General features: G+C 41.2%; 1 protein-coding gene across 1 annotated transcript; it reads right to left on the bottom strand.

The window, feature by feature from the left end:
- Nucleotides 1-12,538: 12,538 nt before the first annotated feature.
- Nucleotides 12,539-14,797, bottom strand: LOC133923507 (uncharacterized). The gene is made up of 2 exons (XM_062368792.1): nucleotides 13,535-14,797; nucleotides 12,539-12,749 (listed from the first exon to the last, which is right to left on the bottom strand). Exons 1-2 carry the CDS (start codon nucleotides 14,724-14,726, stop codon nucleotides 12,541-12,543), a joined length of 1,401 nt encoding a protein of 466 aa, XP_062224776.1. The 5' UTR covers nucleotides 14,727-14,797; the 3' UTR covers nucleotides 12,539-12,540.
- Nucleotides 14,798-15,976: the final 1,179 nt, after the last annotated feature.

A 15,976-nucleotide genomic window follows, 5' to 3' on the forward strand; every position in this document is an offset into this window, starting at 1 on the left:
ATAGATAGATAGATGCACAATAACTAATCTCCTAGCATTAATAATTTCCTTAATCTTCAATTAAGAAACTTACAAATATCTTGAGTGCCTCTTCTTCTTTTTCACTATCCAATTAAGTGTATGAGCTCATCAACTAGCTAGAGGAATTCTGCGAGCAGTTCCAGAAATATCATGTACTGGAAGGGACCATAGAAATGAAGGCTGACGAATTTTGTAGCCTGAAGCAAAGATCAATGACAGTAAACCAATACATCGGAAAGTTCATCTGTCTATCCCACTATGCACCGGAAGATGTATCAACCGACAAAAAGAAATAGGATCGCTTCAAGAAAGGACTACAACGCAGTTTATATGTCCAACTTGTACCTATCATCTACACTAACTTCAATACCCTGATGAACAAGACCATCCTTTTAGAATAGGCATGTGCACCCATAGAGGCAAAAAGGAAAAGAAAGTTCTCTGACTAGAGACAGCAGGGCAATAGGTTCCAAGGGCCAAGATAGAACCAACGCTAGAAGTCCTACTACCAGCAACAACATACTATGCAATATCAGACTCTGAGATCCACATCTCTCACAGCAGCATCAACACCCCTCAATTCCAACGCAGGGTAGTCCCAAAAGAGCAGCACCCCAACTCTAGCAAATACGCAGAGAACATGCTACATCTACTATCAGCTAAGCCACTACATGAAAGATTACCCCAATGCCAACAGGAACAATGCTCCAACTCGTTCCACCCCCAGAGCCTCAGCAACAGGAGTAGGATGAGGAGGGAACTAGTCAGCCGGACAAGTACGAAACTATGGGTGAGGTTGCGTGAACCACATTAATGCGTAGGAAGCCCAGGAAGCACCGGAAGTAATACTCGGTGAGTTCTCCATCAACTCAACCCTTGCAACAATCTTATTTGATTCCGGAGCTTCACATTCATTTGTTTCTTCAAAGTTTGTTGCGCTTCATAAGTTGCTATCTGTGATTATTAAGAATCCTAAGCTTATTCAATCCCCTACGAGAAATATCTGGTGTCACCTAGGATGTCCCTGGCTTAAACTCCGTTTAAGTAGGGTAGAGTTCCTGGTAAACCTAATTATTCTAAATTCCAATGGAATAGATGTCATCCTGGGAATAAATTAGTTAACTGAGCACGAGAGCAATATAGCTTGTGCCAGTAGAAAGGTTACCCTAGTCAATCTCAAAGAAATCAAGATAGAGTTTGAGTCTAAAGGACTCAAATCTAACCCAATGGTATGTAACTTATATGCTCAGGCAATAGAAGATGTGCCAGTTATATGTGAATATCCAGATGTATTCCTAGATGAATTACCTGATATGTTATCAGACCGTAACATAGAGTTCATTATTGATCTCTTACCCGGAATAGCTCTTATTGCCAAGAGACCCTATAGAATGGTAGTTAATGAGCTGTAGTTAGTAAAGTAGCAGATCAAAGAATTACAAGCAAGCAGTTTCATCAAGCCTAGTTCTTCACCATGGGGATCACCAATTCTGTTTGTAGAGAAGAAAGATGGAAGTCAAAAGATATGTGTTGATTAACGTTCCTTGAATGAAATGACTATCAAGAACAAGTACCTACTACCCAAGATCGATGATCTGTTCGATCAGTTAAGAGAAGCCAAGTATTTCTCAAAGATAGATTTTGGGTCAGGATACTACCAGTTAAAGATCAGGAAGAGTTATATCCAGAAGACCACCTTTTGTAACAAGGTATGGATTGTATGGGTTCACAGTCATATCATTTGGACTGATATATATCCCCAACATACTTCATGAATCTGATAAATAAGATGTTCATGAAAGAAATAGACAGGCTTGTGATAGTGTTCATTGATGATATTCTCATCTACTCAAAGAGTGCTGAAGAGTACAAACAACATCTGAGAGTGGCTATGGAAAGGCATCAGCTCTACGCCAAATTCAGCAAGTGCGAGTTTAGCTTCAAGAAGTGGTATTTCTTGGACATGTTCTAACAACAAAGGGAGTATCAATGGACCCTTCAAAAGTTGAAGTAATAATTGACTAGATTCAACCAATCAATATCTTGAAAATCAGAAGCTTCATTAGATTGGCAGGTTATTACCACAAGTTTATTGAGAGATTTTCAAAATTGGCTAGGCCAATGATCAAGCTCCTTCATAAAGACACCAAGTTTGAATTGAATGAAGCCCGTGAGAAGAGTTTCCAAGAACTCAAGAGGAGACTGACTACCTCCCTAGTGCTAAAGTTGTCAGATATCTAGAAGGACTTCATGGTCTATTATGATGCGTCTCATAAGGGTTTAGGCTGTGTACTAATGCAAGATAGCAAAGTTGTGGCTTATGCATCTAGACAACTGAAGCAGCATGAACAGAATTATCCAACCAATAACTTAGAGTTAGCAACAATGGTACATGAACTTAAGATATGAAGACACTATCTTCTAGGGAATAAGTGTGAGATTTATAGGGATCACAGGAGCCTTAAATATATTTTCACTTAATCAGAATTGAATCTGAGGCAACGAAGATAGTTGGAATTGATAAAATATTTCAATCTAAGTCTCCAGTATCACCCAGGTAAGGCTAATGTTGTGGCTGACGCCCTGAGTAGAAAAGCTTACTGCAATAACCTACATGTCCATTAAATAATGCCAAAACTATTTACAGAAATGCAACGATTGAATCTGCATATAACACAAGAACAAGTTCACACTCTAGTGGTGCATCTCACACTGAAGGATAAAATTTGTGAGGTCCAGTCAGAAGATGAAGACATTTTGGAAGTCAAGAAAAATCTCAGATTAAATAAGGCACCAGAGTTCAGAATAGATCCATAAGGAACTGTGTGGTACAAGGATCGGTTATGTGTACCAGATCAGGAACAAATTGCCAGACTTGTATATTGACAATATTTTGAGGCTGCATGGAGTTCCTAGCAGGATCATCTCCGATTGAGGATCTCAGTTCACATCAAGATTTTGGAAAAAACCTACATACTGCCTTGGGAACTAAACTAGATTTTAGTTCTGCTTATCACCTACAGACTGATTGACAGACTAAAAGAGTGAACCAAATCCTAGAAGATCTTCTGATAGCTTGTGTGATCACCTACGAAAAGACTGGGAGAAAAGTCTATCATTTACAAAGTTCTCTTACAATAATAGTTTCCAAGTTAGTCTGAAAATGTCGCCTTTTGAGGCATTGTATGGACGAAAATGTAGAACATCTCTACTATGGTCGGAAGTAGGAGAGCATTCGCTTTTTGGACGTGCAATAATAAAGGAAACAAAAGAACAAGTTACTAAGATCAGAGAGAATATGAGAGTAGCTCACAGTAGACAAAAAGGTTATGTCGATAACTGAAGGAGAAACTTGACCTTCGAAGTTGGGGATTACGTCTATCTCAATGTATCCCCAATAAGAGGCACCCGAAGATTTCAAGTTTATGGAAAGCTGGCGCCGAGATATGTGGGACCTTGTGAGATACACGGCAACATTGGAGCACTAGCTTATAAGTTAGCATATCCTATCGAAATGTCCGATGTGCATAATGTGTTCCATGTTTCACATTTAAAGAAGTTGAAAGGATCAGTGACGTCCTAGGATAGGTGAATTAGGACACTTAAAACCTAATTGGCTCTAAAAACTTCACAAGATAAACTTATATAAAATTCTATCTAAATATGTTCTAGATTTATCTAGTGTGTCTACTTTAACGCTCAAAAGAGTTTTGCAACCTATATCCAATCCTAGCAAACTACTCTAGGAAGATAAATGCACAAAGGTAGATAACATGTATGTAAATACTCTTCGTTAATGCATCTAATTGCCTCTCCTTATTAGTGATGCGTTGCCTCATCCCTTCCTCAGTGACTTTCTAAATTTTTAGAACCTTGGCTTGCAAATAACAAGATATTATAATTTTTCAACGGGAGAAATTTATGCCATTGAAAAGTGGAGCACTATGGGTATCCATCTCAACCCCGGACGTCACAACTCTAGAATGTTAAGCCTATCAAGAGCACGAGGCTCTAATACCAACTGAAAGAATCAATGACGTCCTAAGAGGAGGGGGCGAATTAGGATACTTAAAACCTAATTAGCTCTAAAACTTCACAAGATAAACCTATATCAAATTCTATCTAAATGCACTCTATGTTTATCTAGTGTGTTTACTCTACTGCTCAAAAGAGTTTTGCAACCTATAAACAATCCTAGTAAACTACTCTGGGAAGATAAATGCGCAAAGGTAGATATCAAGTATGTAAATACAAAAGCGTAAATAAGATAGCGAAAGCAAACTCGGCATAAGAAATTTTTATCCTATAGTATCGATGGCATAAATATCATCCCTAGTCTACGTTGAAGCTCCACCAAGGATATACTCCCGGTCGGCACCCGATCACGACTCTTAAGCCACCAAGCCACCAAGATAAAATCTCAAGCCGAATGAGCCACCAAGGCAAGGTCTCATCACTAACATCTTTTTCGGTCACTTGCCACCGTGATTACTTCGAAATTTGAGCCACAAAGGCAAGGGTCTTCGCGTCCTCGTACAATCATCTTGCCGCCGCTCTACACTAAGTCGGAGGGTCAACAAGCTTCCCGGCGAGTCACCAAGACTTCAAGGTGCTGATATACCTCTTGGTACAAGTTAGAATCACTCTTTGATCTCCTCTCAAAGTTGCAGCACCTAGCTACCACTCTCTCTAGGCCTAGAAGCACTACTCACTCTCTAATCTTGTGCTTAATCGCTTTGGATGATCACTTTAAATATTTTGGTAGTTTGGATGTCTTCTCAAGTGTCTATGCGATTTCTTAGACTCCAACAGCATGCCACGCCTTCAAATGACTGAGTGGAGGTGTATTTATAGCCTCAAACAAGCCAACTATCTATTTTTCCAACGGCTTAGACAAAATGTTAACACCGAACGATCCGGTGAGAACAGTAGTATTAACACTAGGTCACCCGGTGAGGACAATCTTAGAAACTAGCTGTTGGGATTCCACTCAATACCTTCGTTAACACCGTACACTCCGGTGTACCTTCAAATCCATCACCGGATCTTCCGGTGAGTTATCTTGAGCCATCCGAGCCTTTACAGCCTCTCTGTGTAAAATGCTCTGGTGCATTCATCTTTAGAGCACCGGACCTTCCGGTGGGTTATTCTTCATTCTTCAACACTTGCAATCGTCTCTGCAAGAAATGCTCGAGTGCTATAATCCGGTGTGCACAAACCAAGCACCGGACCATCCGGTGGGTTGATATTCAGTCTTATGCACTTGCACTCTTCTATGCAGTAAACACTCTAGTGTTACCTAGTGCAGACTATCCAATGAGGTCCTCAGCCATCTCCTCCTTTGTCAGAAATACTTCGGTGAGTTCATGTCCTATTCATCGGACTATCCAGTGAGGCTATCAATATCTAGACACAATGCTCCGGTGAGTGCAAACTTCTCTGCACCAGACCATCCGGTAAGACAATTCTTCTTGGGACTTTTCTAATTTAATTAAACTTTGTCCCGACTGCAGTGACTTTTTGATGTATTGCATCCAGACCTATTAATATATATTCTTGACAAACATGTTAGTTCCAATGACTGTGTTGTCATTAATCACCAAAATCACAATCATAGCATAATAGGGTTATTTTCACTACAATTTCCCCCTTTTTGGTTATTGATGACAACACAACCAAAGCAAGTGTCAAATAATAAATGATACTAATTGTAAAGAGCACAAAGCCTTACCACATTGCTTGGATGTATGTTCTTACCATTTAGTCCTCCTTTGTTGTGGCTCTATCTTTCTCTATTGCCAATATCTCTCTTGATCGACCCATGCAAGAACTTTTCCTCCTTTATCAACCTAAGTGCCTCATGTTGCTTCTTGTATCTTCTTTTTCTCTCCCTTTGTCAACTTCGACATTCATAGACATCTTGTATATTACTTTTTGCTTTGGTCATCAAACTTGTCCCCCATTTGTCAATAATCTCAAAAAGGGATACAAACATATGTTGAACTCAAAGAAAAACGTTAGTGCATATGGGAGAGAGCTTCATAAATCATGATCCAATGAAATGATACCAATTGAAAAGATATAACAATTATAAGGATATGATGCATTGATATCAATTAAAAAGACAAACAAGGATCATAATTTATGAAACTCACATGATGTAATCTAAACTCTCCATTTATATGTGCATACATACAATAAGACCCACTTGTGAATACCACTTGTAGGAATGTAGCATATATACATATTTAGACAATAAGTAGAGGTAGGAAGTTTAAGTCATATCATGTATTGAGGTAGCTTAAATATAGAAATGAATTGATAGTGAGACCAATTGAAGTTTTTAAGCATTGCATACCTCCGAAGACTTATTGATAGCTCCATGAGATCACAAAAGATACATCTAGCAACACATGTTAGCCTCAAAATAACAACCTATAGGATATATTCCCTCTAAATGTGTGTATACAAGTATTGAATACTTACGAGATATATGCACTTGTTATTAATAACAATGAGAAAGATACACCATAGATTGTTTCACGGCATATAAAAGATATCAATTGTGAAACTAGTGTCATGAAAGAAACTTACAACTAATAAATTATGTAGGTTGCTCAAAAGAAATAAACGCAAGTAACCTACTATATGAAAACCTACACTAGCCATTACAATAAATTGAAATATGCATATGTAATCCTAGACAAAGAAAATGAGCTACAACAATTGAAAGATTTTTCATCTAGCTCCATTACCCATTTTTTTACCTTTTGATAGAGATTTGGGTATATGATGATCCTGATCTTCATCAAAACGCCTAATTTTATACACTTGCTTCTTTTTTTAAACCTTCACTTTATTTTGTGAGCCAAGTCTCAAAATTTCTATAGCCGTTTCAGGCTTCAAGTCTTCTTTGGAATTCAAACCAATTGGGGCTTCTTTATGTTGGTGATGATTTTCTTAGGCATCCAAATTAGTTGGTTCCACCCTCGATTATTTCTCCCAACTATTTGTGCAACCACTTTGCCATTATTTTTCTTCTTGAGCTTATGGTGGTTGTCGTTGGTCTTATAGTTGGACTTGGTGTAGATGTTGAAGATCTCGTTGGAGAGGTTCATGATCTTCTTTCTCTTATATCTCCTTCTTGACTTGCTTGTATTGGAAGAACTTGTGAATTTCTTGATGACACTTGAAGCATGTCACGGTGGACTCCTCCACAAGCTTGTTCATCATGGTTGCACAGTTCTTTTGAAGAGATTAGACATGATTCTTATGCTTTAATCTTGCTAAGTTCTTTTTGAGCTTCTCCACTTCTTACTTAAGCTCATTATTTTCTTGTGTAATGAGATTATCACATGTTTCTATAACAACATTCTTAACACATATCTCATTTCAAAGAGGTTAGTTAGATAAATCAATTAAATCATCATAAGAAGTATAAGCATCTATCATTGGATTAAAATTAAAGAGCGGTATAGGTTGCTTTAAAGGGCCCCTAGTTTGAAATTCAATACATTCAAATTTAGCCTTAAGCTCTTCATGCTCTTTGTTTAGCAAATTGAATTTGCTCAGCAATTTTTCATAATTGAAAACAAAGGTAGCATGAATATCACTAAGGGCATCGAATTTCTTAAGTTCTTTAGCTTGTTTCTTTAAGATCCTTTGTTGTTTATTGATCAAATTAAGGAGTTCATTATAAGAGAAAGAATCCTTCTCGATTCATTATCACTTACATCACTTTTCATACATTTGGTCATAAGGCACTTATGTGATGATGGCTTGTATGATGACGATCTTGAGGAAGAGCTTCTTTTGGAGGAGTGTGTGGCGAAGCTCTTATCACTTGAGTTTGAATATTTATCTTCACTCACCCATCTTCCCATGCTTACAAATGCTTTGGCTTTTCTCCTTGTCCCCCTCTTGCTCTTGGTCTTCTTCTGCTTCTTGATGTGATCAATTGTTTTGACCAAATCTTTCATGGATATTGGGTGATCAATCTTGGTATTGATCTTTCTGATGTTCTTCTCTACTTGAGAGATGAGCCTGGCGACTTCGGGATCCATCTCTTCATTGATTGAGGTGCTTTGCTCATCTTCATCATTTTCGCTCGAGCTTGACTCTTACTTTTGGCTCCTCATCTTCACCCTCATGTGTGGCCATGGTGTTTGCTTGCTTGTGAGAGCAATGTTCTTAACGTCGGATGAGGAAGAAGCTTCCACTCCATGTTCATAGTCATTTCATGGGCAGTGATCTTGCTGAGCACTTGATTTGGATCCATCTTCTTGATGTCATTGTTGTCGTAGATGATGAAAAGTATCAACTTGTACTTTGGAAGAAGAGCTTGAAGTATTCTTCTCACCACTTGATCATTGTCAATTGGCGTTAAACCTAGCCCATTTATCTCATTGACAAGAATATTCAAACGTGAGTACATGTCATTAGTATTTTTATAGGGTATTTATTTAATACCGTTGAATTTATTAACTAGCACATGATATTTCTCATTGCACACATTATTAGTGCCTTCATGAATTTCAATGAAACTAGTCCAAATATCATATACATTAGTGAAAGAATAAATACGATTAAATACATCAACATTTAAAGATGATAAAATAATACTCTTCGCAAATACATTTAATTGTCTCTCCTTGTTAGTGATACGTTGCCTCATCACTTCTTCAGTGACTCTCTAAATATCTAGACCCTTAATTTACAAATAACAAGACATTAGAATTTTTCAACAGGAAAAATTTATACCATTAAAAAATAGAGCACTATAGATATCTATCTCAACCCTTGAGGCACACGGTAAGATTTAAACATTATGATGCTTACATGGGCATGAGATAGATGCAAGCAATGACATGTATAAAGTCCACTTTTTTATAGGAGTTCCTCAGAATAAATACAAATGAGTCTTGATAGAAGAATAAGACATGCATGCCATAATTGTGCACGGTAATGGTAGTAAACGCTAAAATGTCTTATTGCATCGTCTTCCCTGAATATTGCAGTGAACAGGGTTTAAAAATCGACGGTAATCAAGTAAAAATTGTGATAACTGACCATCTCGGTCCGATTCGATTTCAGAAACCGAACGGTAACCGAATTTGAATTAAAAAAATTCAAAAAATAAAATAATTAAATAATTAAAAAAATAGACACAATTTTAAGACCTTTTGTGAATTTTTTTTCAAAAATAATGTCGTTTGCATCATATTCTATACGGAGGAAGTTTAAAAAATGAAAAAAAATTGAAACGTGTGGCTCAGTTATTAACTCATATTAAGGAAAAGTTTAACATACAAACACATATTTTTCTTGTGTAAAACGTATCTTAAGAGGATCTTTAAAATTGATTTCACTTTATTTAGAGTTTTATTAATTTCTCTATGATTTTTACAAAGTTCATAAGCAAAAAGTGAATATTTTAAGAAACAGCACTGTAATTAATTTTTTATGTCTACTATTATTTTTCCTACGTAAATCATAGTATAAATAAACTAATAAAAGTGGTTTCACTAATTTTTGAGGTGTGATGGGTCAGTTATGAATTAATCTAGTCGCAACACATTTACACAATCCTGCATGTTACAATAACTAATTCATGAGTTCATGTATTTTCAAAAGACATAGGATCATGTAAGAAGACTAACAAAATTAGTTTCATAATTTTTGGATTAGCAAAGAGTAAACTATGCATTTAACTTTGTTTAACAAATACATTTTCTCATAGAAAATTTTGAACTTTTTTATGAGTATAAATACTTTTATCATGTAGATCATGTTACAAGGAAACCAACAAATTTGTTTTACTTGATTTGAAGCTCAGATGAATTAGTTATTGATTTTACAAGATTGAGATATTTTTTGGATTTTTTGTTGAACTTTACTGAAAATCGAGAAAATCGCTCGAAAAATCAAGAAAACCGAGCGGTTACGAGAAATCTGAGCGGTTACCGACAATGCAAAAAATTCGAGAAACCGCTTGATAAATCGCAAAAACCGCTCGGTAACCGGTCCAAGCCGACCGATTACCGAGCGGCTAAAATCGCGAGTTTTTCCCTAAATTTTAAATTTTGCTAAATAAATTTTGTCTGATTTTTTTTGAATTTTCGACCGGTTACCGCTGTAACCGCGACTTTTCGGTTACCGCTGGAGCTCAGTAACCGAGTTCCGGTCGGTAATACGAACCCTGGCCATGAAGCCTAATGAATAACTAAAGGGCTGTAGCAAAAAGAAAGCTGCTTCCAGAAGCCCATGTTTGTATGCAGGATCAAGAACACAAGCAAATGAAGCATGTTTTGTAATCTTGGAATCATCAACTTCTACTCAAATTACAATAAGAATATCTGAAGGGAATCGTCAAGTCAACAAGTGGAAAATTTAATGTTAGCTCCACAAAACTGGTATGTAAACCATGTCTTGATTCTCTGTCACTCTATTAAGAAACTTGTACAGAGTATTCCAGTGAAGCCAACTGGTTTCCCATAGTTGGCTCCATTCACAGTCTAATGAAATTACACGACAATTTCGACCAAACAGTGAGTCAAACCGTAGATTTGTTAGATGGAGTAAACGTGATACTAAAAACAACTGGACAAAAATAAGAAAGTGCCCTCTAGTTTTGTCCTAGAAAGCATAATTGAACAGCCAGATAAGTTTTTACAAGGTTACTGTATTGTCTTACTCATGTGCCATATGATTTAGACATCTTCCTCAACTTAGCTTTTCTTCACAATTGCTTACCTAGATAGTCCCTCTGGCAATTATAGGGACTATGATCTGTCATGTTGGGTTAGCTGTTGAATAGTTACTGAACTAACATAATCTAAAATGAAAGGTGAAAAAGACATCAACAATACAAGTTTTTTTTTTAAAAAAGAATAGAGAGAAAATGGGACATTCCTTAGGCCTTCTTCAATAGAATCGGCTTCCTTCCCGTAAATCACTATAGCGGCACGTTTTTGTACTTTTTTGTCGATCGTGAGCGGCAACAAACGGCTCCAATAGCTCCCGTATCCACCTCTACAGGGATACGGGAAGCAAATGGAAGTCGGCAAATTTAGGGAGGAAAACCGGCTCCCGTATCACTGTAGCCAGTGCATGCGTGTGGGTTCGAAGGGAGAAGTAGAGTAATAGAAGGTAGGAAATAGAATAGCTGTTGTAGATGGAAAAAATAGAGAATACTGTAATAATGTTAGAAGATACTGTAATAGTGTTATAGGGGATAAATTTTTAGAGTATCGATTGGATTTAGCCTTAGTTCGTACCAATGACAGTAATAGTTCCCGGTTGCTTCTCATGTTTGTATTGGGATTTGAGAAATGCAGGTAAGGCATCAGAAGATTGCTTCCAGAAGACCATGTTTGTATGCATGATCAAGAACACAAGCAAATGAAGCATGTTTTGTAATCTTGGAATAATCAACTTCTACTCAAATTACAATAAGAATATCTGAAGGGAATCGTCAAGTCAACAAGTGGAAAAATTTAATGTTAGCTCTACAAAACTGGCATGTAGACCATGTCTCTGACCCTCTGTCTAAGACTATCATGTCTAGAACTCGTGAAGTTCAAACATTGCATATACAATGAGAGTAAGATGCGCTGCAACCTGACCAACATAGGCACACTAACTTGGTTAAAATGCAGAGCACGTGCGGGTATAAAGCCTTATGCTACCTTTTGCACCAAGTTCAGATTCATGGGCCTTAAGGAGCAATTAGGATGCCTTGTTTTATGCTTAACTGAATAAGAGATGGATTTTCATCGGATAATGCACACAAAACAAGCTGCATAGTCCTCATCGATCCGATCCACTTAAAAAAAAATACTCCTCTATATCCTCTTCTAAGATCACATAAAGAAGTGTGTGAATGCTAGCTATCACATCATTTGGCAAACATATATAGCCATGCCATGGCAAACCTGAATGTGCAGGTTGCAATGCATACACTCGGCTCCCTCATTTTGCTAGCTAGCACCACATGGCAAAATGTAGCAAAAGGACATGCAAACAAAACATTCAGGCAAAACCATGATTCAGTTTCATTTGTATTAGTACGTAGATTTGCAGCAGAACATTCAGACAGGACATTATCCACTCCAGGAACAAACCAAGTACTGTGAAAACGAGAGAAGAAGCATCAGGGGAGGGGAGCACTTGGTTTCAAGTACTCGACCATGCAGATGTCTAAAAGAAGAGAAAGCAGCTTCTATGCATCTGAAACACATAACAGAGCGAGCCTATGAAGAAGAAGAAGATACAACTGTCCCAGGCCGATCGAGACGGTCAACAGAAGCAGGCAGGTACTAGGTACTACATCTCCTATGTCCTCACACCATACGTGCTAGTAGTAGCTGGCATTACCTATTAGGCCAGAACAAAATTTCATCAGGAGCTGCGGCCGATTCATCATTCATAGAAGATGGAGAAAAAAAATTAGAGTCATCCACATTATTTGAACAAATTGAGACCAAGTGGCCTCACTCACCTAGGGAAGGAAGCTTTTCTTCATGGTTCATCAGCTTGGTCAAGAGATGGCTGCGGTGCTGATTCTGGTGCCATGTCCTTGAGCATGCTCATCAGCTCCCCCAACGAACGGTCCTCGTCCGCCTGGCTCTTGAACTCCATCTCACTCACCAGAGATGCTGATTCCTCATCAGATCCTATCACCAGATCCGCCATAGATAATTCCTCATCATCAGGCCCTTCCATGTCAGCTGCATATGTGCATGCAAAGAAACATCACATGTGTCAAATCAATTGGTGGGTCTGCAAGCAATACATGCATGGTGATCTCATTTGAAACAATCCGCGCGCATGTTAAATCCAAGAGATGATGAGTCTGACTGAGCAAAATCTAGGAACAGAAACAAACAACTAAGGCCAAACAACAATATATTTTATGTTCTGCATACAATGGATAATTCGAAAGTGGTCTATGTGCAACAATGCAACTTCACATGCACTAATTTTGTCCCATGCGTGATTGGGATATGCTATCTGTTGAGGGCTCTAGCACACCATGCAGTTACAATCTGTGTGGAACAGAGGACTTTCAATGTGGGATAATTTGGCTCAGGATTTATATTGCAAATGTCAATAACTCATGGAATAAATTTATCAATGACAAGGTAAAGGCAAACAAATGAAGCAGCATACACATCAGGATCCCTATGTGGATGGTTCAGTGAGTATACTGGAAAAGAAAAGAATAATGTGATCCCTATGGCTATGTGATCGATCGAGTTCATCATGAACCAATTAGCCAAAATGCCGCAGCAAAGCAACCTAGTCACGCTGAATAGTGTACTTTAAGATGACGGCAGATGAATGAATGCACATGGCAGCGACACGACAGGCAGCGTCAATCAAACACAAGGGGATTTGAGATTCACACAACAATCAAACATAGTAACTGCACTGCAGTAATCTGGAGTAATTGATTAGGCAATTGCGCGCATGCAGGATACATATGCATGCAAGTGAAGAACAAACAGTTTACCAGCTGAAGGATCAAGCCCAAGAAGCGTGGGTGGCAGCTCCCAAGCATCGACGAAGCGAGAGGTTTGGAACTGGAGTTGCAAATGAGGGCTTATCAAGCATGCCTCGCAGGCCAGGACCCGCCTCGCGCGCATGTCCACGGCGAAGAGCGACGAACCGTGGAAGAAGTAGACGACCTCGTGGTTGCTGGGGTGGACGAGAGCGAGCGCGGGGACCTTCTGCGGCGGCAGCCCGGCCGTGATGTAGCTCTCGTCGGCCCAGATCTCGGCGAATGGCGCCTCGTACTCGAACTTCCAATGATGCGGGCCCTCCGGGTCGACAAGCGTCCACATGCAGACCGTCGTGTTGTCCGAGAGGGTGCTGACAGCCGCCACCGGGTTGTATGGGGCGTGGATCTCGACGAAACGCAGCTTTCCTTTGCTGAGCCTGATGCAGCGGCGCTCGTCGATGAAGACTCTGGGATTGCGGAAGACCGATTCATCGATCTCGGAGCCGACCGGGAGCGGGACGAAGCGTAGGTCCGGGTGGTCGGGGAAGGGGTCGCAGGCGAGCATGCCGTATGCGACGTCAACCCACCAGAGCATGCCGTCGTGGGAGAAGACGCCGTGCGAGCGCCAGGGCTTATGCTCCGGGGAGGTGGCGAGGCGCTTGACGGCCCACTTGTCGGTGTCGGTGGAGTAGTATAGCAGGGTCTCGTGGCAGGTGCTGGACCTGGGGTGGAGCTGGGCGACCATGTAATGGCCTGCACGGCGAGGGTCGGCGATGAGGCCGATGCTGCGGCTCGGGAAGAGCTTGGGGGCGTCGGGGAGGCGGGTGGCGGTGCGGGTGTGCGCGTCGCAGAGGAAGTAGGCGGTGTTGAGGATGCCTCGGCCCTGCGTGGCGTGGAAGAGGAGGCGGCCGGAAGGTTCGGTGGCAATGATGTAGGGGAAGCAGCGGTCAAACGTTGGGTCGGGGGCGATGCGCTTGGGCAGGACCAGGTAGGAGGGTCGCGGCGGGTCCTGGAAATCCAGCAGGAAGTCGGTGCCCGGGAGGATCTTCTCGGCCTGCTCGTCCTTGTTGCCGACGATGACGGGGACGGAGGCGAGGATCACCCAGGGGCGCTGCCGCACCAGCGGCGGCTCCACCTCGTCTTCTTCGTGGTCGGACTCCTCCACCTGCCGCGCGCGCGACGACTCCGCCGCTTCGGACGACATGACCCGTCCGGAGGAGAGCACGCGGCGGAGAGAGATGCGATGGGGGTGTCTGGGGTTGGGAGGGTGGCGAGTTGATATCGTCTCGTGTGTGGGGTTGGGAGGGGAGGGGAGGGGATTTATAGGCGGCAGAGCAGAGGTTGCGTTTTGGGTTTGGCTTGTGCAGCAAGTTTGCGAGGAGCGTCGTCGACGGCGAGGCCACGCCGGTGTTCAACTCCATGCGCTCTGCTCTGCTCTGCTCGCACAAGAAGGCACTGACGGAGCAGGAACGGACCGTTTCGCCACTTGGACGCCAGCTGTGCTGTTTGGTTGGTTACCTGAGGGGTCCACGGAGTCCACACGCGTGGTGCTGCCCGCAGCCGTCTTAAGCAGTTACCAATAAGGGATATCCGTTTAGGTGGAAGTATCATCCGAACGGATAGGTTTATGTTATTTAAATATGTATATATATATATATATATATATATGCAAAATCAATAATTAATAAGCTAAATTTTTGATTCTACTGTTCATCTCCACTGAACTATCAACAGAAGCAAAAAGACCAATTCACCTAGACAAGAAGCAACAGAGAGACAATCGGAGATGTTCTTCGCTGCTTGATGGCCTTAGAGACAGCAATCCTCCATCACATTCGTCCCATCTCGCCGCTCGGCCGCACTCGCAACAGTGGTCGTGCACATGCTTGTCGACATTTTGACCGCCACCGCGGCCCTGCAAGGGTTGCACCCGCTCCTGCAGCCGCTCTTGCCGTCGGACTACCGCCCACAATGGCAGCACCCGTGGTGCTCTCCCTTTCTTCAACAATTCGACGGGAGTGGTGTACTTGGAGGAGGATCCGAAGGAGCGTAATGGGATGTACTCTCTTGAGTACACCTCGCTTACTCCTCCAAGGGACGACATTGCCCCCACTGCTCCACCGAATGACGCGACAATCACCCGCCACAATTGGATATTTAGGATTCGTCGCGGAAGGAGCCTTCCTGGAGCCATGACGAACCATGGTCTCACTTCTTCTTCCTATGGCTTCGACCTCAACATGCTGACCGGATCATCCTCCTTCGCGTCGGCCTTCATCGACTCTAGCCTCGATGTCGAGGAGGCGCTCTCCGATGAGTCCTCAACCTCAGCCTCCATGGACGTCGTGCCGTCCACCTTATCCAGAGGCATGATGGAGACAGGTCACGGTTCTCTGACCTTGACTGTTGGATCCACTCACAGTGAAATAGAGGCTGCCCCTACTGCTCCAGCCC

The sequence above is a fragment of the Phragmites australis genome, chromosome 7 (assembly GCF_958298935.1).
Source record: "Phragmites australis chromosome 7, lpPhrAust1.1, whole genome shotgun sequence".
Classification (NCBI taxonomy): domain Eukaryota; kingdom Viridiplantae; phylum Streptophyta; class Magnoliopsida; order Poales; family Poaceae; genus Phragmites; species Phragmites australis.